The sequence below is a fragment of the Giraffa tippelskirchi genome, chromosome 8 (assembly GCF_054371585.1).
Source record: "Giraffa tippelskirchi isolate mGirTip1 chromosome 8, T2T-mGirTip1v1.2.pri, whole genome shotgun sequence".
NCBI lineage: Eukaryota > Metazoa > Chordata > Mammalia > Artiodactyla > Giraffidae > Giraffa > Giraffa tippelskirchi.
Genome location: NC_137282.1, coordinates 34,988,974 through 35,014,370, shown reverse-complemented (window position 1 = coordinate 35,014,370; position 25,397 = coordinate 34,988,974). Strand labels below are relative to the sequence as shown.

The following is a 25,397-nucleotide window of genomic DNA, read 5'->3' as shown; positions in this document are numbered from 1 at the left end:
AGAGGAACCAGGAGAGCTGCAGTCCAGTGGGTCACACAGAATCGGACACGACTAAAGCGACTGAGCACGCACATACATACACATGCAGGCTTCAGGTTGCATTTTGGACCATTGAAGATATTAACTGCAGGAAAGACTCTGAATGTGTTCTGGGAATAAGAAAGGTACATTAACTGCATCATGCACCTAATGTCACCATCAAGTGGATGACTTCTGTGGATGAATTACCTAATAGTGTAGCTGTCCACGTGCTTATCGTCAACTCCAAAGGCAGATGTTTTGTTTTCACTTCTACAACCCACCCCTTGATCCCACTTTAAGACTGAGCATCCAAATCCTGCTTGTGTTTCTAGCCCGCCTCCCTGCCCTGTGAATTTCAAACTCAACCCTGTGATACCACCTCTCACGTTAGTGTCCAGCCTGCTGGCCTGAACTACATACTTGAGCCTTGCAAGACTTATAATTGCTTGAGTCAATTCCTTTACTTCTCTCTCTCTCACTGTCTTTCTCTCTCTTACCCTTTCTCTGTCTACTCAGGCACCTATAACAAAATACCACAGGCTATGGCTTCAACAACAAAAATTTATTTCTCATAGTTTTAAAGGCTGGAAGTCCAAGATCCAGGTCCTAACAGGGTTGATTCCTGGTGAAGACTCTCTTCCTGGGTTGCAGATGGCACCTACTTGCTGTGATGGCATCTACTACTCCCATGATGGGAAGGAAGAGAGAGCAAGCTCTCTGGAGTTTATTCTTATAAGAGCACTAATCCCACCATGAGGGTCCTACCCTTAAGACCTCATTTAAACTTAATTACCTCCCAAAAGCCCCATCTCCAAATATCATTTCACTGGGGCTTAGGGCTTCAACATATGAATTGGGGCATGGAGGGGAACACAATTCAATTCAGTCCATAGTGTTCACTCTCTTCTTATCTATCGGTCAGATACATACAGATATATATATATATATATATATATATATATATATATATATATATATATATATATCCTCTATTCTCTCACTAATACATCTCACTAGTACATCTTATCATTCCTGGAACATCTAAGCTCCAAATAGCTCCCTCCCTCTGACCCAGTCATATTTCTAGATCACACTCTTTCTAACTGTGGCTTCAGCTAGCCTTCATCTACAGGGAGACTTCCATCCCTGGGTCACTTGATTCTTTCAAACCATCAACTGCCTCTTAGCTTCATTTCAGTTCTCATATGAGCACTCAAACAAAAAGAACATGAAGGGTTGCTTATACTACAGGATGTATCTTGCATACAGGTCATGGGTCTTCATTTTATTTCACGGAGCACTCCCATGCCTAGCCAAGTTTATGGTTAGTAGTAAGTAGATGCTTTAATAAAATCTCATCGAATGAATAAGCCCTCTCATGAAGAAAAATTCTATACTAGTTGATGATGACAGTCATGGTAAGTCCTAATAATGGGTTATTATCATTAAAGTAGGAAGTGGGGGAAATGTTGAGAACAAGGTATTTAGATTAATGAAAATACTTCTTTTTCTCTTGGGTAAGTGGCAGCAAAGAGTTCATTTATCTCATAGAGTAATGTAGAAATACTATACACTCCATTCTGTCCTGCAATTAAGCGAAAGATTCATGAACTTTGCTATGGAATGAATTTGTAGTAAAAGTACAATCTCAAATTCTTTAAAATGCATTCTCAATGAACACAATATCTAAAGACACAGCCTGGTTCCGTGGAAAGCACACCTGATAGGGAATAGCAGACCTCAGCTGTAGCTCTGGTTCTGGCTAATATGCTGTGTTTTCTAAGAGAAGTTAGTCAACTTCCTTAAAATTCAATGTCATTATGAGTGAAGGGATTGGAGTCGATTATTTCTAAGGTCTCTTTGAGGTTGAAATTTCTATCCGAGTCTAATGAGATTTAAATTTTTAAAGGTCTTACTTCTTACTCACCATTTTTTAAACGTAAAAGTTACCATGCAGCACTTTTCCTTGACATAAAAGAAAAAAAGTTTCTTTGTCAGCATTTTAGGATGCTTAGACATAAACCTTTATATACTCTAACACCAAAACATGCTAATTTTTCAGTCACCTTAATGTTTTTAGACTTCATAAATACTATGTTATTAATTTTAGTGGGTCTAGTAATAAAATAAACTAAATTTTTAGAGTCCATATGTATTTTCCCGGTTTTTTCCACTTACATTGGATGTTATAATATTTTATGACAGATTATATCAAACTAAGCAATGTAAATGCAGGTATGTAATAGCTACTAGCATCTTGTATTTATAAGATCATTTTTTTTTTTTTTTTTTTTTTTTTTGGACAAAACTGCAAGACTTTATTGAATTTTTTGTTTCAAACTTATGTGGAGAATAATATCCATTTACTTTGCTATTTTGATATTCTCAAATGAGGATTACTATATTACCACCATTAATAAATGGTGCAATTGAGCACTTCCTGTCAGATTTATGGAATAACACACAATCAAAGAATTCTCAATACAAAAAAGAGTATTTCTAATCCTTAATCAACATAGTTATTATGGATAATACTTACTGTGGTTGTATTATGAAAATATATTGAAATTAACTTTTTGAAAGTCAGAACAGGCCAACAACAAAACAGTGAGAAAAAAATTAATAGGTAATCCAATGATAATCTGATGTCCAATAAATATATGAAAAGATACTCAAATTCATTTCTAAGTAGGGAAATGAAAAAGATCACAAAACATGAGTTCATACTCATCAGACTGACAAAATTGCAACTGTGTGATGATATTAACCATTGGTAAGGTTGTGGAAAAATAGGGACCTTTCATGTACTGCCAGAAGTGTAAAGTTATACAGATACCCTGGAGGGCAATAGGACATCGACCTGGTAAAGTTGTAGATATAATACAAACATTTGAAAGTTTAAGTAGATGCTCTTCCAGAGAAATCCTAGGACATGTGTCAAGCATACATATGGTGGCACATTTCTGTTTATCACAGTGAAAGACTGGGCACAGGCCTAGCTGCTCATTGGATAAATTGTGATGCACCCCATCAAAAGCATAACATACAGGACCTAAAAATGAATCATTCAGGGATGTATGTATTAATGTGGTTAAAATTCAAAAACAGAATACTGAAAAATAAAGGCAAGTTGTCCGTCTAGTCAAGGCTACAGTTTTTCCAGTAGTCATGTATGGATGTGAGAGTTGGACAATAAAGAAAGCTGAGTGCTGAAGAATTGATGCTTTTGAAGTGTGGTGTTGGAGAAGACTCTTGAGAGTCCCTTAGACAGCAAGGAGATCCAACCAGTCCATCCTAAAAGAGATCAGTCCTGGGTGTTCATTGGAAGGACTGATGTTGAAGCTGAAACTCCAATACTTTGGCCACCTCATGCAAAGAGTTGACTCATTGGAAAAGACTCTGATGCTTTGGAAGGATTGGGGGCAGGAGGAGAAGGGGACGACAGAGGATCAGATGACTGGATGGCATCACCGACTCAATGGACATGAGTTTGGATAAACTCCAGGAGTTGGTGATGGACAGGGAGGCCTGGCGTGCTGCGATTCATGGGGTCGCAAAGAGTCGGACACGACTGAGTGACTGAACTGAACTAAACTGAAATAATGATAGTCTCAAACTATTTGTATAAAGACAGAACATGTACAAAACATGACATAGTGTGTGAGGATAGATGCTTGTGCAGTAATAGTATAAATGAATACTCAAAATTGACAAGCAGCCTAGTAAACAGGATATGAATGGAGGGAGGGAGGCAGTCTGGGAAAGGTAGCCAAGTACTGCAGTTCTTTCTGTAATCTCTCATTTCTTTAAAAAATCTGAATTTATCAAATTGGTAAACATTAGATAAAACTAAGTGGTGTCTTCCTGTGTGATGACTGTAGTGTCTCCATACTTCTCTGTGTGCTTAAAAAAAATGCTGAAAAATAGAGTTTTTACCATGTTCATTGAATAAAGAATGATAATATAGCCAAAACTAGAATAGTTATCATAGTAAGTACAGATACAGGACAAAATACTTGAGTTTAAAAAAGAAAAGAAGAGGAAAGAAAAGAAAAGGAAAGGAGTTACATCAAGCACCGTACACCTTTCCTCTTGTGTGTCTGTAAAACGCCACCTTTGACTGACAGGGAAAGTTGCACAGGAGTGAAGCACAGCCGCCTGATAAACTGACCAGTAAATAGAAGACGAAGACAGCCATTTCCACTGTGTGCTCAGGAAATAAATTTCCTGTCAAAAATAGAATCCACTTGTCCAAAACTAAAATAATAAAATAATATGGCTAATGGCTGACAGCAAAGATCAGAAACACATTCCTCTGAAATTTATGAATGACCAAAATTATGTCTGTGATGTAAAGTTATGTTTAAGTAGGAAACGTGGACTTCATTTTTTAAGAGTGAAAATCTAAAGTTAAAAATTGAGTTATCCTATGAAGAGCGTAATACTTTAAACAAATAATCTCTAAGGACTTAAACAGATGATCACCATGATTTTAATTTAACAAATCTTTTATTTCACAGGGAATTGTTTATTTTCCCTAGATTTCCAGTTTCACTGTTAGCCACATAAGTTCTGATATTATCAAGTGCCAACATTCCATCTATTTATAAAATCCCATGTACCCTGTTGCCATTTAGCACAGTGAATACCCATTTGTAAACAAAATGGTGATACATTATGATAGCCAAAGGGCAGAACTTTACCTGGACAGAGATTCATCATTTTTTAATGTGGCACAGCTTGATGTTTGCACTGTCATCAAGCACTCTGAAAGGTGCTTGCAGAGATTGATGACCTAAGCGATTATTTTACTGAGACTTAATAATAGCATCAGCAACTGCAGGTTAATACTACTTACAACAGAAATAGTACATTCAATGTCATCTGTGCTTATTGTTGGCCAGGTTATATTAATATTATGACCAGAGAAAACGTTAAACGAAATTGGAATCTTATTCTATATTAGTAGTTATATGACATTTTGATATGATACTAGTACCATATCAAAAATAATTCCCTTGCATATATGCCCAGAAGTGAGATTGCTGGATCATATGGCACTGCCATTTTTAATTTTTTGAGGAACTGCAATACTTTTTTCCATAGCAACTGCACCACTTTATATTCCCACCAAGAGTGTGCAAGGGTTGCAGTCTCTCCACATCCTAAAATTAAAATCAAGATCTTGAAGAAACATCTGCATCTCCATGTTCATAGCAGCATTATTTACAGTATCCAAGACTTGGAAACAACCTATATATCCATCGACAGATGAATGGATAAAGAAAATATGGTAGATCTGTACAATGGGATATTATTTAGTTTTCAAAAAGAAGGAAAGCCTCCTGTATGCAACATGTATGAGCCTGGAGAACATGAAGCCAAGTGAAATAAGCCAGTCACAGAAGGACAAAGACTGCGTGATTCTGAATCTATAAAGAATCTAAAATAGTCAAACTCATAGCAGCCCACCCCACTATTCTTGCCTGGAGAAATCCACAGACAGAGGAGCCTGGTGGGCTACAGTCCATGGGGTCACAAAGAGCTGGACTTGACTGAGTGACTAGCACTTTCACTTTCCTGGAAGCAGAGAGTAGAATGGTGGTTAGCAGGGGCTGGGGGTAGGGGACACGGGGAATTGCTGTTCTACAGATACGAAGTGTCATGTATACAAAATAAATAAGTTCTAGAGATTGGGCTTCCCAGGTGGAGCAGTGGTAAAGAATCCACTTGCCAATGCAGGAGTAGCAAAAGATGTGGGTTTGATCCCTGGGTTGGGAAGATTCCCTGGATTGGGAAGATTCCCTGGAGGAGGGCATGGCAACCCACTCCAGTGTTCTTGCCTGGAGAATCCCACAGACAGAGGAGCCTGGCAGGTTACAGTCCATAGAGTCGCAAAGAGTTGGACATGACTGGGCATCTAAGCCAGCCAGAGATCTGCCATACAACATGGTGCCTGTAAGTGGCAACACTGGACTGTGTCTTCTTAAGGGGGTAGGTAGATTTCATATTAAGTGTTCTTGTGTATTAGTCAGTCGTATCTGACTCTTTGCAAACCCATGAACCCATGGACTGTAGCCCACCAGGTTCCCCTGTCCGTGGAATTTTCCAAGTCAGAATACTGGAGTGGGTTGCCATTCCCTTCTCCAGGGAATCTTCCCGATCCAGGGATCAAACCTGGGTCTCCTGCACGGCAGGCAGATTCTTTCCTGACTGAGCCACCAGGGAAGCCCCCAAGCGTTCTTAACAGGTTTTAAGTAACTGTAACATCATGCAACAAAATATAAATGAGTTTATCAAGACAGCCTTTTACTGACGAGATGTCACTTGAGAAACACCAAATGGAAACCAGAAAGAAAATACCGTCATCCTGGTCACACATGTGTCTAATGTTAGACATATCCCCAAAGCCCATCCTGCAGTTCACGTATTGCCACCTGCAGCATACATCTATGAGATAAATGAATCAAAGATGATGATTTTTTGGCTTTCTTCTTTTTTTTCCAGAAGATGCTTTACTTCCTGTTGTTGATTTGAGAGTCTGATGAAAGTATATTTTGCCGGAAAGTACCTCAATTTGGAGCAAATAAGATTTTTCTATGTATGTAATTTAGCCAACTTCGATCATTTCACTGAGAACCTCAGAAATGATGGTGTGACCTCCATGAACAAAGCCACAGGTAAAGAGGTAAAGACACAGCTTCTGTAATATTCTAAAAGTAGCTGAGTTGTCGATTTTAACACCACAGTTGATTCACACTCATTTCATAGCTTGCTATTTATATCCTTTTTAGAGCTCTTTGCATGTATATAAAATTTGAGAATACAATTTAATAAAATACAAATCAGCAAGTGAATTTTTAGTTTAAATTTTGTTGTAAGCATTTTCAACAAAGACAAGCCATTAAAAAGGCTGTCTCTCTACCAGTGAATTAATGATAGAAGGACAACTCGTGTAAACTATTCTGCCGACAGGCCAATAATGAGAACATAGTTAAGGCAGTAAAGCTTGCCAACTACTGATGAGACTCGGGAGAAATTCCTCAACAGATGTTTCCCTGAGCAAATATATACTTTGCCTGCTCTGATTATGACGGTCTTGAGAATTCCTGACTCGATTCAACATGCAGCTACTCTTCAGCAGGCTCATAAAAATATGATTCTTACAGAGTATATTCTAAATTTTCCTTTCCTAAGAACCAACCTATAACATATTTATGGTACTCAGTCCCATATGGTGGAGTCCAACAGCACTGTTCATAACACTATAATTAAAGTTGTGTCAGCATTTTATTATGCACAAAAGGAGGCAAAGCCTTTTTGTTTTGTTTTTTTCATTTTATAAGCTTTCTTTCATCGCTGCAATAATCTGCTCTGACCTCCCATCTGCCTCCTGCTAAGAGTTTCTGATGTCTTGCTCTTGGCTGAATGATTTGTGTACAAACAGCTTAAAAGAGCTCGTTTTTGAAAACCAGGAGACGGTTCCTGACAGACGGTTCCACCATTCAGGTTCCTGGCTAATCATTCTAATATTCTGAAGTCTTGCTTCTGGAATGAGCATTAGCAGGAAATAGTTGGCAGTCTGTAGGAGACAGTGGTGCCTCACAATTGCTAAGTCCATTACGATGTCTGTCACTGGCAAATCTGTGGTTTTACTAATAGTTATCTGTGTGTACTGAGGCATAATTATCTTAATTATTTCTTCTAAAAATCTTCCATTTTCTAAATTTTTAATTGGGTGAGAAATACCAAATACACACTTGATAGTTGTATGACATTGGGCAGTTAATTAACTGTAGCTCCACCAGATTCCCTGAATATCGGGTGGGTAGAAAGAATATTTACTTCATCAAACAACATGAGGATCAAATTGGATAATTCCCATGGGGGCTGAACATCACACCCAGACCTAGAATGCCTTACCTAGAATGCCTCCAGCCTACTCACTGCCATACGGGCCTCACTCTGCACTTGCTTGAAATAACCTGTAGGGCTCTAACTTCCTACCCCAAACTTTAAAAAATTTAAATGCAAGCAACAAATTAACCAAATCAACAACTATAAGATTAATAATTATCTTCTAGGGTTCCATGAAGGGGGACGTTTATGTCTATTTTATTTTATTTTTGTAATTGGAGGATAATTGCTTCACAATGTTATGTCAGTTTCTGCTGTACAGTGTCATGAATCAGCCGTAAGTGTACACACATCCCCTCTCTCTTGAGCCTCCCTCTCACCCCCCACACACCCCTCCAGGTCATCATAGAGCGCTGAGCGGAGCTCCCGTGTCATACAGCAGCTTCCCATGAGCTGTCTATTTACCCGTGGTAATGTATGTATGTCAGTGCTTTCTCTCAACATAGTCCTGGACTATGCAGAGGTATGTGCTGCATAAAATACTAGTCTTCAGAGCTGTTAAGAAGTTATGATCTTATGTCCAATTGTACAACTACCTAAGTGAAAACACTTCTGAGGCTGTGGATTCAACGTCTGATGTGGTCGGTAGGTGAAAAAGATGGCCTTGGTCTGGTATTCTTTTATGACCACATGAATCTAGTATTTGAACCAGTATTAACTCACATTTTAAACAAGAGGCTTTAAGCTCAAACTGAAAGACATGCCGTGGTGTTATCAAGGCGCACTGAGCAAGCTGCCCTGGCACAGTGATTGGCAGGAAGCCAAAAACCCTCAGCAGTCCTGAGGCCAAGAGGGGTCCATACACTTCCTTACATCCCCTTGTCATGGCCTGAAAATGTTGTTTATCCGTGCCTCTTGATGATAAACCACAGTTGTCCCCAGCATCTCAAATCCCCATTTGCTGTATTTCAGGAGCATCTCTTATCCAACCCCACTTAAAAGAATAATTCCATCTATGCATCACTAGAAAGAAGAAGGTTCTGGCTAATAATATTCCCCCTCTTGTCTTTTGAGTACTATGCGTTTTTAGGTCACCTTAAAATATGAAGTGTACAGTCTGGTGAGAGCCCAGTGATCACTGAGCTGTATCAAAAATGTATCAACTGTCAATTAACCACCAGGCCCACCTTCCATCACAACAGCAGAATCACCAGCACACATCCTGAGCTATATCGCTAGGTTTCTTTTCATTGGCATTTTCAAAGTTGACAAGGGGCAGATTCAATAATACAGCCTTTAAAAAAAAAAAAAAAAAAACTGGCCTTAATGCTTTGCTATCACCATCGAAGTGTTTCCACATGTCCTGATAGGCAAGAGCATTCAAATCTTAGAAGGACTTCCCTGTTACCGAGAAGTCACACGTGCCACCTTCCCTTACCGACTGTGACACTCTCGGCGACGGAGGGCTGCTAGACCCATTCCATGCGGCCGTGGCGCTCCTCTTGCCGCGGAGTCACGCGCCAGCGCCCGCCGTCGTGCTGGCCCGTCCGCCCCGTTCTCTGCCGCCCCGTTCTCTGCCGCCCCTCGGGGACCCTGGCTCCTCGCTTTCCTTCGGCGGCCGGACAGGCTGCTACTTTGCCATTGTCCTCCAGGGGGCGCTGCTGGACCGTGAGCCTGCTCTCTCGTGCCGCGCTGGTTCCTGCCCGTCTCCTGCCACAAACGGAAAGGCTCTGTAAGACCACTGCTGTAAGCCGCGGTCTTGACGTCTGATTCCGAAAGACGGTTTGTTGATACGCATGAGATACAAACACCCAACACCCTAAAGGTAGCTAGGTTCTTCTTCTAGGTGGTGGTTTTGCAAAAAAACTTGCATTGTCTCTGCAAAGTCTTAGTAGTTCATTATACAGGCCAGTATAGGCATTCTGCTTACTGAATTCCAAGAAAATGCTGGCATTTTTTTGCCTTTTAATTAGTTATATTTAAACCATGAATTAAATAATAAACCTGAGTCTGTTAATCCTATTATAGAATGATGTATTAATAACTATAATGGTTTATAATGATATTATTGTAATTGCGTTATAATTATATATTGCATCAGTATTCTGTATAGAGAATATTGTCTAAATATTTAAATAAATTAATGTTAACATGTGCTTAACCTACAAGGAGCACTATAGCTCATTGTAACTTTAATCAACAATCTATAAAGCACTTAATATTTCTGTTACATCGCTTCTGTTTCATAATAACATGTAGAGATGTTCTAAATTTGCTTTTTATATATATCTCATTTATCGTGTTAAAACACATCTTCATTCAGAAACAGTTTTAAACACAGTTTCAAAAGCATCTTCTACATGGTGTCTGTGACACAAGTGAACTAGCTGAAATCATGGAGAAAACATCTGTTAAAAGGAATAAATACTGTGTCATAAATGCTCTATTAATCATCATGACACTTTTTGCCATAAAAGTATAAAAGAAGAATGAGTGATATTTATAAAACATAAATAGGATCATGTCGCATCTCTGCTAAAATCTTAGAGTTACTTCCTGTTGAAATAAAAATGCAGAAGTTAGGCTCCAAATCCTGACACGATCTCCTTCCTCTTACCTGCCCTGCTCCCAGATCCTAAGCTCACATCACTGTCCCCTTCTCTCGCTTCTTTGAACAGCAAGCGTGCCCACTTGGCCTTACCCCTCACTTAGAATTCCCCTTATTGAGAAAGCCTCCTGCTCGTTGCCTGACTCACTGCTACTCTCCTGTCCAACATCAGCTTGAATGTCATTTTCTGAGCCCAACCCTGCCTCTCGCTCCATCACGCTCTCCCACAACACCCTCTGCTGCGATCTTCCTGGCACTTGTTAGATTTGTAATTTTTGATAGGCTTTGTGTGATTATGTGTCTTTAGATTTAGCTACAGTTGGAGTAGGGGTCTTCACTTACTGGTTAACAACATGGCTAGCCAGTTGTGATCCCAGCTTTGCCATGTACAACCTTTGTGATCCACATCTCTCATATGTAAAATGTGGTGAGGATTCATTAAGTAAAAGGCCCATGCATGTGTGCGGGTTAAGTCACTTCAGTCACGTCCAGCTCTTTGCAGCCCTTTGGACTGTAGACCGCCAGGCCTTGTCCATGGATTCTCCAGGCAAGAATACTGGAGTGGGTTGCCATGCCCTCCTCCAGGGGATCTTCCTGACCCATGGATCAAACCCATGTCTCTTGTGTCCCCTGCTTTGGCAAGGAGGTTTTTTTTTACCATTAGCACCACCTGGGAACCCTAAAGGCCCATAGTAATTACTATATAAGTACTTATGCAGTACTTTCTTTTTCACTTTATATCCAATGGCTAACATATAATGTTGAAAAGTATTCCCCATCTGAATTAGTGAATGAAAATCTTTTTCTTGTCCTCGTAGAAAACTATATATCAAAGGAAGGAACTCTTCCAGTTCACGGGGACATGGATCTTAATTTTCTTCAGTGTTTTGGGGGAAAAAAATGAGGATGAGAACTAAGAGGAGCGAGGACGTGTGTGACCGACATTAAGATCGCTTTCCATTCTACTTCACCGTTGCTTGACACTCCAGGCTTTCAAGCACACGTGGTGTATAGAAAGGCTATGATCCATGGTAGCTGTTTAATTCATAAAGTATTTTTTTGAGCACCTACTACGCTGTAGGCATTATTCGGTCAGGGATATAGAAGAGAAGCACAGAAACAAAAAACTCCTCCTTTATGGAACATGCCTTCTGTCACCATAGGAAACCTTCTGGTTTAGCTCCAACTCTCTGTGGATTTCTAAAGTAATATGATGAAATATTTGGTACTCTCTCTCTTTGCCCACCCTCGAGAATTCCAGATCTATCTACTTAGGTTTCCTTGAGCAGCTGTGGAATCTCAGAGCTGATCTGGGGCTTTTCTAGAAAAGGCCATAGGAAACTCTAAGTAAATTAATGAAGCATTTCTCAGTGTACACTGTAGAAATGATTGTTACTCAAACACATAATCCTTGGACAGATTTGTATGAAGAAGAGTAGTTTTTGAAAAACTTTTAAAATTATCATTACTGTAGCTTTTCTTGCTTTGTTCTGTTTCATCTTGTGTTGACTATGGGACCTTCTTACTAACGTATCTGTTTAATACCAGATCAGACTTTCCCTACTTGGCAGACTTGGGCAAATCTGTATGTCAGTTTCCACATCTGTAAAGCGGGGATAATAACAATTATTGCTTCATAAAATTACTGAGGATTAATGAGTCAATACATTGTAACTTGTATAGTTCTGAATTAATGTTAGTTTTCTTCTTATTATTGTGATATGGCTCCTGATGAACCAAGAGAGTCTTTATTCCAGGAATTGATTTCTGTACAATGCACTGGGGAGATATTAAACTTCTTCAAGACATTGAACATGCTGACAAATGCCAATTAAGTTCACTCTGGCAACTTCAAAAGGAGCTGTGGGTCAGCAGGCACAGTCAAATCAGCCTTCATAAGAAAGACAAGGAGATAAAAACCAGTCATTCATGCCACAGGAGCACTGAGGGTCAGTACAGGGACAGGAGAATCCTGTTTCAACTGAGACCGCCTCGCCAACGTTATGGGAAAATGGGATGCGCATGTTCGGTGTGGTGAATGGTGGCTCAGCCTGGCTGTACTTAAAGTTAAAAGCTCTCATATTACTAAGAAGATCTCTTAGGTCTCCCCCAACACACAAAATTGTTAATATAAAAATGAGAAATGCAGATAGAATCTTATCACACAGTGTACGCCATCTAACCGAAAGCCCTTTTCCGTATACAGTTGATAACTTTACACTGAATGCCCTGTAGTTAAATATCATGGAAGACAATTAGGCTCATGCCTTCCTCCCAAACAAGTCATTTAAAATTCTTCAGCCACAAATCCCCTTCCTATCAACTTAACCCGCCAAATGAACCAGCAAATATCATTAATATAAAAAAGTCTTGCAGACAGAAAAATTGTCAAGTTTGATGTCCTTGATCTTATTTTCTCTACCAAGCCCTTCACCAGGCTGATGAGCAATGCTGATGGGGAAAAGGGGTCAAGGGAAGTCAGTGATTTGAAGAACAGAAGTCAGATGAGCGATCAGGAATTTGGATACCGGTGTATTAGGGAACAAGACAAGAGAAGTGAAAATTCCAGAATGGTGGAGGCGGGGCTTGGTTACGTGTGCTCACAGGGTTTGTAAAGTGGGCACAGCTGGTTCAGCTCGTTATCCCTCCCATTTTTCTGCATGAGGTGTGGTTATCAAAGTCCCCTGATGCTGAGATAGCTCAGATGTGTCTTGGTGATTCACATCCAGAGATGTGGCGCATCCTGTGGGACTGAGGAGGGATGCTGAGGGCGTCTCCATGATTGGCGGTTGCCTGTGAAGTCTTCTGTCTGCCACACCCTTTACACATATTAAAGCCTCACACACGTGCATCTGCTGGGTACACGTCACCCTTTGAAATATGCAGCCCAGTGTCATCACTGCACTGACTCAGCCAAAGCATTTCTTCTCATGGCTCATTTCGAGGGTGAGATATGATGGTCCTCCAGCCCCATCCATTAGGAATGCCATTTATACTTACACGCCACATGGATCTAAATTCTGCTGTGACAAACCCAGCTACCTCTTCTGTTTCAGCAGAATGATATTTGGTACATGTCATCTTCTGTATCTGTAGTTGGGGTCAGAATTTTGATTTTTGTGATACAACTGAAAATACTGATTTTCAATACCATGTGAAGGAATGTTTAAAATTTTGCACCATATAGCTTTAAGATTATCTCTTCCAAAGATCCATCTGCATAGCTCAGAGGGGTTTGGAGAGCAGACGGAATCTTCTAGACACTCAGTCAGAAGTAAAATTGTGTTTTTTCCCTGTGACACCACTGGTATTTGCAACCCCAGCGTGGACAGACTGCTTCAAAGCAGTCAGAGGGCTTTGCCTTGGAAAGGTGTTCTTAAGTGTCAACTACTCCTACACAAGAGGCCAGATAATAAATGAAACTGGACTCTAATATGTAGCCACCTTACCGTATTAAAGTAGATTCTTTTCATAACAGAGCTTGGGGAATAAATATGTTTAGGCAAAAATGACAAAGGTTAATGTATTAACTAGTAAAAGTTTGCAAGCACAAGTTCAATGTAAAATGCAACAAAATAATTTACCACAAAGTGAAAACCTTCAAACAAGATATCAGAAAGACACTTTTTAAAAAGTTTCTTCTCTTAGTCTTTTTTTTCCCCTTTCAATGAATTCTTTTTCAAATAATAAGTCCTTGCTTCAAAGAGATAAACAAGTGTAAATAAAACAAACACAATGAAAGTTGGTTTATGTCTCTGCACCTCTGCATCAGATAGCTTCGGGAGCCAACTGAGCTTTCTCCTGTGGTTTCCATGGGGTCGATACTGTTCGTGCTGTGTATGTGCATTTATCTCTCAGCTGAATCTTCCATAATAAAATGAATCCTCCAGAGCTTCAAAGCCAATTAACATACAGTTGTATTTTTCCTTTTTTCCCTATGAATTTCTACTTTAGTTTAAAATACAGTTACTGATAAAAACAGCAAAAATGACATACAGGATATGTTTACATCGGACCTATATCAACACACACATCTTAGTGAGGAGAGCCTTTAGTTAGCATCAAGAGGACATCGCATGGTCAGCACACCCAGGCTGGCCCAGCTGCCCCTGTGAGGGGATAAGACTCTTCTTACCTCGGGGTGGACTGGACCTTCCATACCATGCTGTTGAAAGATAAGGTGGGTCTTGCTTAGCCGGAAGTGCAAATTTATTCATTGCAGTTTATGTTAATTAATTGCAAATATATTAATTTCAATAAATGCAATTATTGGTTGATTGACTTCAATATAATCAAGGCTTTATTAGAAAATACAAATGCATTACCATTAAGGATAAAACAAAATCAAAATCCCTCTATCCATGAGCTGAGTGCCATTTATTTTCATAATTTAGGAATATTAAACAAGGAAAAGAGGTGTCATAGACATCAGTCTGGGGGAGTTGGCATCATCTGTTTTGTGAGTCTCATGACATATGGTTTATACGTACACACTCAGAATTGAATCAAGTATCTCCTGTTTACGACTCTCATTAAAAATAGATAAATGGGTTTTGATTGCAAATCTAAGTGTGGCGGTTCTCAATCGATGGTGGTCCCCGCTAAATGAACACTGTGGTTGGCTTGTTCAGCCTAGAGCCCACCCTATCTCTGATTGAGATTTGGGAAAACTGGAAACAGCATTGATCCATGTTATCTAGGGTTCTGGCTGCATATCAGGTTCCTCAGATTAAATGTACTCGAGTGAGATTTGTCAAGTGAAAATGAGGTCAAAACCGTGTTTTCCTGACAAAACAATGTCATGGAAATTGAAGATTTTCTGCCTTGGTAACTGCCCCTTTTCCTGCTTCTTTTGTCTGCACAGAGGTTGCATCAGAGGCCGTGCGGAGTCAGCCTCAAGGGACGGCATTGCTGGTCCCTGCACCACGACCACCCTCAGATCCAGAGCTTGTCCCGGAGAACTGGTCCCCAGGGATCTGCCCTCGATTGTGGAAGTATTTCTGGTGCCTCAACTTGAATCTGTCCCTCCAGTCCTCCTTAAGGTGAGCCTGTGGTCCTCTGTGTTCATCTTTTCCTCACCGAAATATTTGGGGTGGATCGTTTTTACATTGGGTTCTGACTGATCCAGTGTCTAGTAGTGGGAGCAGTTGCAAGCAGAAGTCCTCAAGGGTGGTCAGTCGGGAGTAACTGTGAGACCTGTCTGGATGTGAAGCAAAGTTGATGCCCCAAACCGTTAACGAATGGAAAACACGTGCGTGCTCACAGCACCCAGTTACTCATATTATCACATTGGGTCACTTGAGATGAAGTGCCGACTGGAGGGAGAGCTTTGAGAGACCAGATGCCTGTTGGGATAGACCACTTAGAGGGGTAAAGAGCACAGAACCCCAGCTACCTCTCATTACACTGGAGAGTTTAAAGAAGAAGAAGACGGAGAAGAAAAAGGACACACTCTCTGAGTTTTAAATTCTCAGCCCAAGACATGGTTAGAAAATTAAGGAACATTTAGCACAATCTCTTGCAGCCACAGAACTGACATAACTAGAGATCAGACACAGAATCAGTTCCAATAATTTGCTAAACTGCAACATAAAGTGAATGCAAAGCCTTGCTATGGCTCATACATCAAAGCAGGCACATTTATTAAGAGAAAGTAGAATCCTAAAGGACATTTGGGTGGATCCAGATGCACTTGACCACTCCGTGTTCCCAAAGACCAGTGGAAACGCCTCTGCCAGCAGCAGCCCCCAGTGAAAACAGCCCTGACCGTGTGGATCCTCTGATACTTCACCGCTCAAAGGGAGGGCAGCACCTTGTCTTCACCTCTGCCTCTCCTGTACCTCGTAGACACTACACCTGTGACAAGAGTGGGCTCCCAGGCTGTCCCAGCAAGATCCATCCAGATGGATCCATGACTCTGCTAATATTTATTGAGGGAAATCTAAAGACTATACGTGAGAACAGGTACTCAGAGGGCTAAACATGGGAAAAAGAAATATAACTATTGATTAGGCCAATATATCAACATGGGTGTATCTACCAGAGGCTATATGCTCAAGGTTCCAAACGCAAATTTCCCAATATGGTATTAAGCATTGGCTTGGTTGGTCGGTGGCCTGCACTAAATGAAGGTGAGATGCCTAAAATTATTAGGGTGATATAAAAGAAGGGATTCTAAAACTTACATGTGCCCCCAAGTGACTCAGTCTACAAGAGTTTCTCTTGAGGTTGCCTAAAGGAGTCTCCTCGTACCTAGCATTTAGGAATAAATTGGTTATAAACCACTGGAGGAAACAATGGGAAAATATGAGTCCACACCTAAATACATTAAATGTATAAATTAAGCATATGTGCTTAGTTGTTCAGTTGTGTCCAACTCTTTGCGACCCCGTGGACTGAAGCCCACCAGGCTCCTCTGTCTATGGGGATTCTCTAAGCAAGAATACTGGAGTGGGTTGCCATGCCCTCCTCCAGGGGATCTTCCCAACCTAGAGATCAAATCCCGGCCTCCCACATTGCAGGAGGATTCTTTACCATCTGAGCCAACAGGGAAGACCAAATTAATGAAGTGTGTGTGTGTATATATATATATATATACACCTTCATATATATGTATATGTATATATTTTGGTATAGACTTATACAGAAAATATGCATTGTTACCTATGAAACTTAAATATTTATATTAATATATACAAAAGAAAGAAGGAAAGAAAGAAAAAGGGACAAGGGCTCTTGCTTTAGGAGAATACCAAGTGTTGATCGGTAAGTGTGAGGGAGTGCTGGAATTATAGTAAATATTGGTTATAGTAAATATTGATACAGGCAAGAATCATCAATTGATGCTGGAAACCAGAGGGACAGATTTTGATAAGAAGCAAAATATTTGTCTGATATTAAATTGTCCCTGTAGATTGTTCAGTCACTGCAACATATGGTGAAGAAATCAGTCAACACGCTCTCAGGGTGATAAAGATGTAACTTGACACTGTATGTCTCTTGAGTTGATACCCTGAGAAGGATGTCAAATCACAGTGTCCTTTATGCAGTGTTCTGGCTAGGAATACATGCCCTAAATTTAATCATGAGGAAACATCAAACGAACACAAAACAGGAACATTTCCTCCTGTTTTATGAGAGGTAGGGGAGGTTTGTATTCTGCATGAATGCTGATAGTAGTAAATGGTAGAAATATTAAGACAAGAAGGGCTTTAGACATGTTCCAAATTAAATGAGTCTCAAAAAACATGACACCTGAATGTAATATCTAGTCCTTGACTGCATTTTATACAAACAGATTCAACAGGACATTACTGGGTCAACAGACCAAATTGAAAAATGGATGATAGATAAAACAAAAGTATGAAATTTATGTTAAACTTACTGAAGATGATAACATAACAATTGTTGCATGAGAATATATCTTTTTGTATAGGATATAAGATTTTAGTGGCAAAAGATCCAGAGGTAGGCAGCTTACTTCCCAGTGTTGCAGGGGAGAATCCATTGATAAAGCAAATAGCACAAACCATAAACAATAAGTGAACCCAGTAAAGGGGCATGTATTGTTCTTCATTTAGGCTTATTTTTGCACCTTTGCTGTAAGTTTGAAATTATTTCCAAATTTAAAAATTCATATATATTTTAGTTTAAAAACACATCCAGCACTTCGAAAGATATCCCCCACAGGCCTTATATAAGAAGGTGGAAATGCAGCCATTGATATAGGCTCACTGATTTCCATGAGGAGGATTGGATCCCAGAGAGGAAAAGACCAAGTGGCAGCAATGAACTGCTAGAAACAAGTTGCTCATGATCACAAAAATAGGCAGCGGGGACAGAAAGATAATCAGGGTAATCTGTGCCAGAGAGGTCTCTATAGCTTCTGACGTACCAGGGGCCCCCTTGGCCTGAAATGGTTGGGCAGACAAGTAGAGTCCAGCTTGGTCTGAGTCAGCTTACAAATCTCGAGTGTCATAATCAAAAGCCTGACTTTGAGACCATAAAGGAGTAGAAAGCCACCTCATCTAATTCTTAGGCATAAATCACTTCTCAAAACCAGGAGTGAGAGGAAATAAGTAAGATAGATTCCCTTAAGGAAGGACCTGTGACTGCTGATTTACTTTCTGGTCTTTCCCAAAAGGACATAGGACCATTTATCATGGGACTGGACTGGGAAATTCCCAAACCTTTCAGACTCATTATGGAGCTTGGATTAATACATAGGTTTTTAAGGAGCCCGGTATATTTTACCTCTATCTTCCCTACCTGAGTTCAGAATCATTCAAGATTTAGACAGTCAAAGGAGATCTAAATATATTTTTAATACTAATAAATATACTAAAAAAGTTTTTCAGATGTGGTCAAGTAGGTTAGGTAATACATCAGTCACCCCAGGCCCCCAACCATGGACCTACCCAGACCTTTATGTTGGAACAGAACATGACCTCTGCCCGCACACATATGTTATGACATTAGAGTTGCCTAATAAACAGCCTCATTGGAGGCTACTACTTCAGTTGTCAGTGTTTGAGGCTAAACTGAACTGACTATTTTATGACCTGCTTGGCCACTTGATCCTTTATCTACAAGCCACTAAGTGGGTGAATTGTAAGAACATGGCATCTTAACCATTTGAATGATTCCCTGAATTAATGAAAACAAGGTATAGAATTGCTATTCAGGCTACAAATAAGCAATACACCTATGGAAGGTTTCAAATTCTCTTTCATTTTCAGACCAGGGAATACGTGAGGAGCTATGAATCATGTCAAAGATATAAAGGGATTACTGTTAATGCAGATTTTTTTCAACATAGCAGCTGTGCCGAAAAATTTTCATAATAATGATTGCATTTAATTACATAAAGAGCAGTAAGGTCTCTTTTCATTTTATCTCAGTAATGAAGCTTTGATTCTGAAGATAATCCTGGCCTTTCTTTGTCAAGGCCAGCATGTGAGCAACAGTAAATTCAACTCCATTTCAGCCATCCTGAGAGGATAAAACAAGAATAATTTTCCACATGTTATGAAGATGAAAACTATTACTGTTGGGCATATGTTCTTTAATATACTCTAAGTATATATAGATAGATAAATAGACAGATGTCCAGAAAGAGAAAGAATTAGCCCCTGAATCATTTCTGGAGTTAACTATAACACCATTCAACAAAAATTAAATACCATAAGAGTCTTTAAAAAACAGCAGTAATTTCTTATGTGTTCTAGTACCCTTGCCTATTTGTGTGAGGTTTAGCAGTGGCTCTGATGGCTTACTGCATCTCTTACCCATTGTTTCTGAGAAGATCACAAGTTTTATGAAAATAATTAGAGAAGCCAGCTTTGCCACATGAACTAGAGTCTTGAGGTTAATTAAAATGGAACGTACACTACAGACATGTGGACCGCCAGGAAAACCTGAGCAGCAGGTCCACAGGATTGTGTCATCTGCTGAGAATACAAGTGACGAAAGATAGGACAGTAAATTAACCGGGGACCTTCATGTTTACGCCGTTCATTACAATCTTCCATTGACATTGACATCTGACACATGACAAGCACAGAATTTACAGTTGATTTGACACACAGTGTCCAGACGTTTCCAAAATATTTCTTTGTGTTTTTATTGAAGAATGAACATTTCTTCTATATGTTTCTAAAAGACAAATGGATGGAGACATTTTTAAATAGGCTCCCTGATTTCAGTGAAAAAGTCAGATGTCGGTCAACCTAATTAATTAGGCACCTCCAACAAAAATTCTGTTTCAAAAATTAATAATTTCCAAAAGTCATTCAAAAAGATGGTGGCAGTACCAAAAAAATCAGTTCAAGTGGCCTAGTTCTGTGAGAGGTTAGAATTAGAAGACCTAGGTTTAGAGCCAGAATCCGTTTCTTCAAAGGACATTGACTTCGGCAGCTCTCAGACTTTCTGAGATTGGCTTTTTCAATATGAAACAAATACAACAAGCCATACCTTGTTGACTTTATGAAGTTCTTATGAGGACGAAATAAGAAATAGGAAAGCACTTTTTACTGTAAAGCATGACATACATGCTAGAATGTCATTATAGGAATGTGCCCCTGGTTTCCTTTATATGTTTTTAAAAAATTATTATTTTATCTTATCATCTTGGAGAAGGAAATGGCACCCCACTCAGTACTCTCGTCTGGACAATCCCGTGGACGGAGGAGCCTGGTCGGCTACAGTCCATGGGATCGCAAAGAGTCGGACACGACTGAGCGACTTCACTTTCACTTTTCACTTCCATGCATTGGAGGAGGAAATGGCAACCCACTCCAGTGTTCTTGCCTGGAGAATCCCAGGGACGGCGGAGCCTGGTGGGCTGCCGTCTCTGGGGTCGCACAGGGTCGGACATGACTGAAGCGACTTAGCAGCAACAGCAGCGCTAGATCTCCTTGCTGCACCTGGGCTTACTCTAGTTGCAGCGAGCTGGGGCTGATCTTTGTTGCGGTGAGCAGGCTTCTCTTGTCGAGGAGCACGGGCTTTAGACACACGGGCTCAGAAGCTGTGGTGCGCAGCTTCACCATGTGTGGAACCTTCCCGGACCAGGAATCGAACCTGTGTTCTCTACATTGACTGGCAGATTCCTATACACTGTGCCACTCGGGCAGTGCCCCCTTTTCCCTTTAGCCAAAGAAGATTTCTATGCTTAGTTCATTACATGAGAACAGTTTGGTGGAGGATAGGGAGTTTTCTCCTCACAAATTCAGGACGTTCAGACCCCTGCCAGGAAGTTAAAAGCTCACAAGAATGGACAGAAATAAAATAATGCATGAAATTTCATAGATTAACTAATAATAGAAAGTAATAACGAGTCAGAGATGGATGAGGGTGTAGAATGTCTATCCAAAGTGTTATTCAGTTCATGCCAATCACAAAATTACTTGAAAGCTTTCAGAAAATAAACAGTCCAACTAAAGGACATTAGTTTGTGGCAGGCTTTGCAGTTGTTAACGAAGCTAATGTAACATCAGTGGGAGCCTGAAGAGTGTCACTCTGCACGTGGGAGCCCTGAGAAGTTTCCTGTGTGGCAGTGAAAATGCGGTTCACAAACTGGGATGTCAAAATAAAGAAATAGGGTAAAATAGCTGCAAGATAACCTTGCATTTTTATCCATTTTGAAACAAGCATTGAGGGAGGACCTTGAGGTTCTTAATGAAATTCAGAAGCCCGAACTTTAGAGAATGAATCTGTAATGTCTTTACTGAGGTCAGAGGTGTTTCTCTCCTTATTCCTAGTCTGATATGTTCTGAACGATATCTAGTTAAATGTAATCCATACCTTCTATGTTCACACAGAACACATAAATACACACCACACTTGCTTCTTTATCAGATAGGAAAGTTAAATTGACTTCATGGTTGAATTCACTCTGCTGTCCAAGAGGTTTCTTCTCATCCAAGTTCAAGCCCAAACAGTTATTTCCAAGATGATGTTAACACCAAGTTATGTTAATCCCTATCTGGGTTATCCTATAATTTCATTCAAGACTTCCAAGGTCGTTTGAGAAAACTCCTCATTCCATACAACCTTTTAATAATGCAATCTAGCTCATTAATAGAACAGATTTACAACCTGAATGAATCTGGATATTTTGGCAGCAAGTATCAGAACACACAGTTAATGGCCTGGACCATAATGTGTTTTATCACAGAGCAAGGAAACTGCAGGTGGGTACTTCTGAGGTCAAGGTGCCAGCCCAGCAGTGAGAGAAGGTTGGGCCAGCATCACTGTGAGCTGTCTGCTCTTCCAGTCATGGTTAAAAAGAGACAGCTAAGGACTCAAAGCGTGTCATTAGCACATAACTGTGTCCCAAGGAAGAAAGAGTGAAAGCAAGCAGGTATATTCCTTTATGTTTGCTTTCACAGTGAGATCCTTCCCAGATATCTCCCTGAACATTTCCATTTCTGTTTCATCTTCCAGGACTGAATCACACGTCTGCCCCAGACAGGTTCCTAGTAGAGTCGAGTGGGATTGCCCAGACTGGCTTTGACGTGCGGCATTTCGTCCCTAGAGGTGGGTACAAAATAGGAGTTCTGTTACTAAGAAGGAAGGAGAATGACTTTGAGTAGGCAGTGACCAGGGTCTCCCTCCCTGGATAATGTCACTCTGCAAAGTGGTCTGAGTCCTCACCAAAGCATGTCTAAAAACCAGGTGTATATTTAAGAATAAAGACTCATCTGCTGACATTTTTCTGTAAAGGGACAGGTGCGATAAATATTTTAGAGTTTGTGGGTCATATAGTTTCCATTGCATATTCTTCCTTGTTATTTTTAAAACCCATTAAAAATATAGACCACCTGACCTGCCTCTTGAAAAACCTGTATGCAGGTCAGGAAGCAACAGTTAGAACTGGACATGGAACAACAGACTGGTTCCAAATAGGAAAAGGAGTACGTCAAGGCTGTATATTGTCACCCTACTTATTTAACTTATATGCAGAGTACATCATGAGAAAAGCTAGGCTGGAGGAAGCACAAGCTGGAATCAAGATTGCTGGGAGAAATATCAATAACCTCAGATATGCAGATGACACCACCCTTATGGCAAAAAGTGAAGAAGAACTAAAGAGCCTCTTGATGAAAGTGAAAAAGTTGGCTTAAAGCCCAACATTCAGAAAAATAAGATCATGGCATCTGGTCCCATCACTTCATGGCAAATAGATGGGGAAACAGTGCAAACAGTGAGAGACTTTATTTTTGGGGGCTCCAAAATCACTGCAGATGGTGATTGCAGCCATGAAATTAAAAGACGCTTACTCCTTGGAAGTAAAGTTATACCAACCTAGACAGCATATTAAAAAGCAGAGACATTACTTTGCCAACAAAGGTCCGTCTAGTCAAGCCTATGGTTTTTCCAGTGGTCATGTATGGATGTGAGAGTTGGACTATAAAGAAAGCTGAGTGCAGATGAATTGATGCTTTTGAACTGTGGTGTTGGAGAAGACTCTTGAGAGTCCCTTGGACTGCAAGGAGATCCAACCAGTCCATCCCAAAGGAGATCAGTCCTGGGTGTTCATTGGAGAGTCTGATGTTGAAGCTGAAACTCCAATACTTTGGCCACCTGATGCGAAGAGCTGACTCGTTTGAAAAGACCCTGATGCTGGGAAAGATTGAGGGCAGGAGGAGAAGGGGACAACAGAGGATGAGATGGCTGGATGGCATCACTGACTCAATGGACGTGAGTTTGGGTGGACTCCGGGAGTTGGTGTTAGACAGGGAGGCCTGGCATGCTGCGGTTCAAGGGGTCGCAAAGAGTCAGACACAACTGAGCGACTGAACGGAACTGAAAAATATAGAAACATTCTTAGCTTAGAGGACATATGAAAACAGGCCATGGGCGAAATTGGACCCCAGTGTGCTGACCCCTGGATGGACACATAAAGTATATAATTTAATGATCTTCCTTTCAACAAAACCTTATTGGATCTTTAATATAACAGGTAATCTGATGAAGTGTGGAGGATATAGCCATGACGATAGAGAGTGTATTCCCTAGCAAAGCTCCTAATCTGGTGGGATGCTCACATGAAGTAAACCTGGATTTAAGCCCATCCTTCATATTACCAAAATCATCCTGAAAAGATTTTTTTGAAACTTTATATAGTATAAATTTTATCTGTGACAGATAAAAATAATCACAACATTACTTATAAGCTTTTAACTAAACTTGGAAAATTGTATCGTTTCTAAGGGATTACACGTATTTGACCATTGATATCTTACCTATGAGGAATACAGGAGAGATGCATAGCAGATGGAGAGCTGCAGAACAGGCCACCCCAAAGGCCACCACTTTGGTGTGTTGGTTACTGGGAGCTGTAGGCACTTAAACAGCAGTGCAAGGAAAGACTTCCTCTGAACTCCCTTATCTGCCTCCAGACAGATGCTCCAAAAGCAACCAGTTATCATAAATCCCCTCCCAGGAGTTTCATCAAGCAGGGAAGTGGACTCTGTCACCAGAGAGGGGACTAGAAGTAGTCACCACACCCAGACGCAGTTTGCCACAAACTAGCACACCCCCTGTGGACTCTCCTAAGGACCCTTCGTTTTTCTAAGAATCACTTCCTCTCCCCTAGGAGGTCTGTACATCCTCTCTCCCTATTAAGATGGAATTGAAGCCTGAGCTGTAAGCCACCTTGAGAGTCACTCATTTTCCCCTGGCCATCTCCCGTGTATACACTGAGGTCTACCCATTAATCAAAGGCCTGTGTGTTTTATTTCTATTAGCCTGTCTTTTATTAAAGGGGTCTCAGCTAAGAGCTCAGAAGGGTAAAGTAAACTATGTTTCTCCCCTACATAGCCAAACTGTATACAGATGTCCTCAAATACTGATGCCTTTGCTGATTCCAGTGCCAAATGGGTTGCCATGCCCTTCTCCAGGGGATCTTCCCGACCCAGGGATCAAACCCACATCTCTTATGTCTCCTGCATTGGCAGACAGGTTCTTTACCATTAGCACCACCTGGGAAGCCCCTTTATAAATTCCTTGCCTAAAAATAAATAAGTACACTACACGTATATACATATGTGTGTGCGTGCCCAGCCACTCAGTCGTGTCTGACTCTGTGACCCTAGGGACTGTGGCCCACCAGGTTACTCTGTTCATGGAATTTTCAAGGCAAAAAATACCGGAGTGGGTTGCCATTTCCTACCCCAGAGTATCTTCTCAACCCAGGGTTTGAACCCATTCCTCCTGTGTCTCCTGCATTGGCAGGCGTATTCTTTACCACTTTCCCGCCTGGGAAACCTGTATATACAGATACTAACACCTAATAGCACAAATTTAGAAAAGAATCAGCAATTTTTATAACAGTAGTTGTCAGAAGAAAAAAAAATCATATACCAAATGTAATAAAAGCCAAGACTGGCTGCTGTAAGTAAATTTAATC

General features: G+C 40.4%; 1 protein-coding gene across 2 annotated transcripts in view; it reads left to right on the top strand.

The window, feature by feature from the left end:
* The window catches only part of LOC145518182 (uncharacterized), a 429,574-nt gene that overhangs the window by 397,509 nt on the left and 6,668 nt on the right, over positions 1 to 25,397 (top strand). The window contains exons 5-8 of one of the 2 annotated variants that reach the window (XR_014062723.1): positions 6,529 to 6,709; positions 14,441 to 14,666; positions 15,351 to 15,528; positions 22,430 to 22,522. Coding sequence is in view for 1 of the 2 variants with exons in the window: in XM_081522001.1 (XP_081378127.1) it covers positions 6,566 to 6,701; positions 15,351 to 15,528; positions 22,430 to 22,499 (384 nt within the window). In the remaining variant the exon portion in view is untranslated. The remainder of the gene's footprint in view (positions 1 to 6,528; positions 6,710 to 14,440; positions 14,667 to 15,350; positions 15,529 to 22,429; positions 22,523 to 25,397) is intronic. The other variant, XM_081522001.1, reaches the window with a different exon arrangement.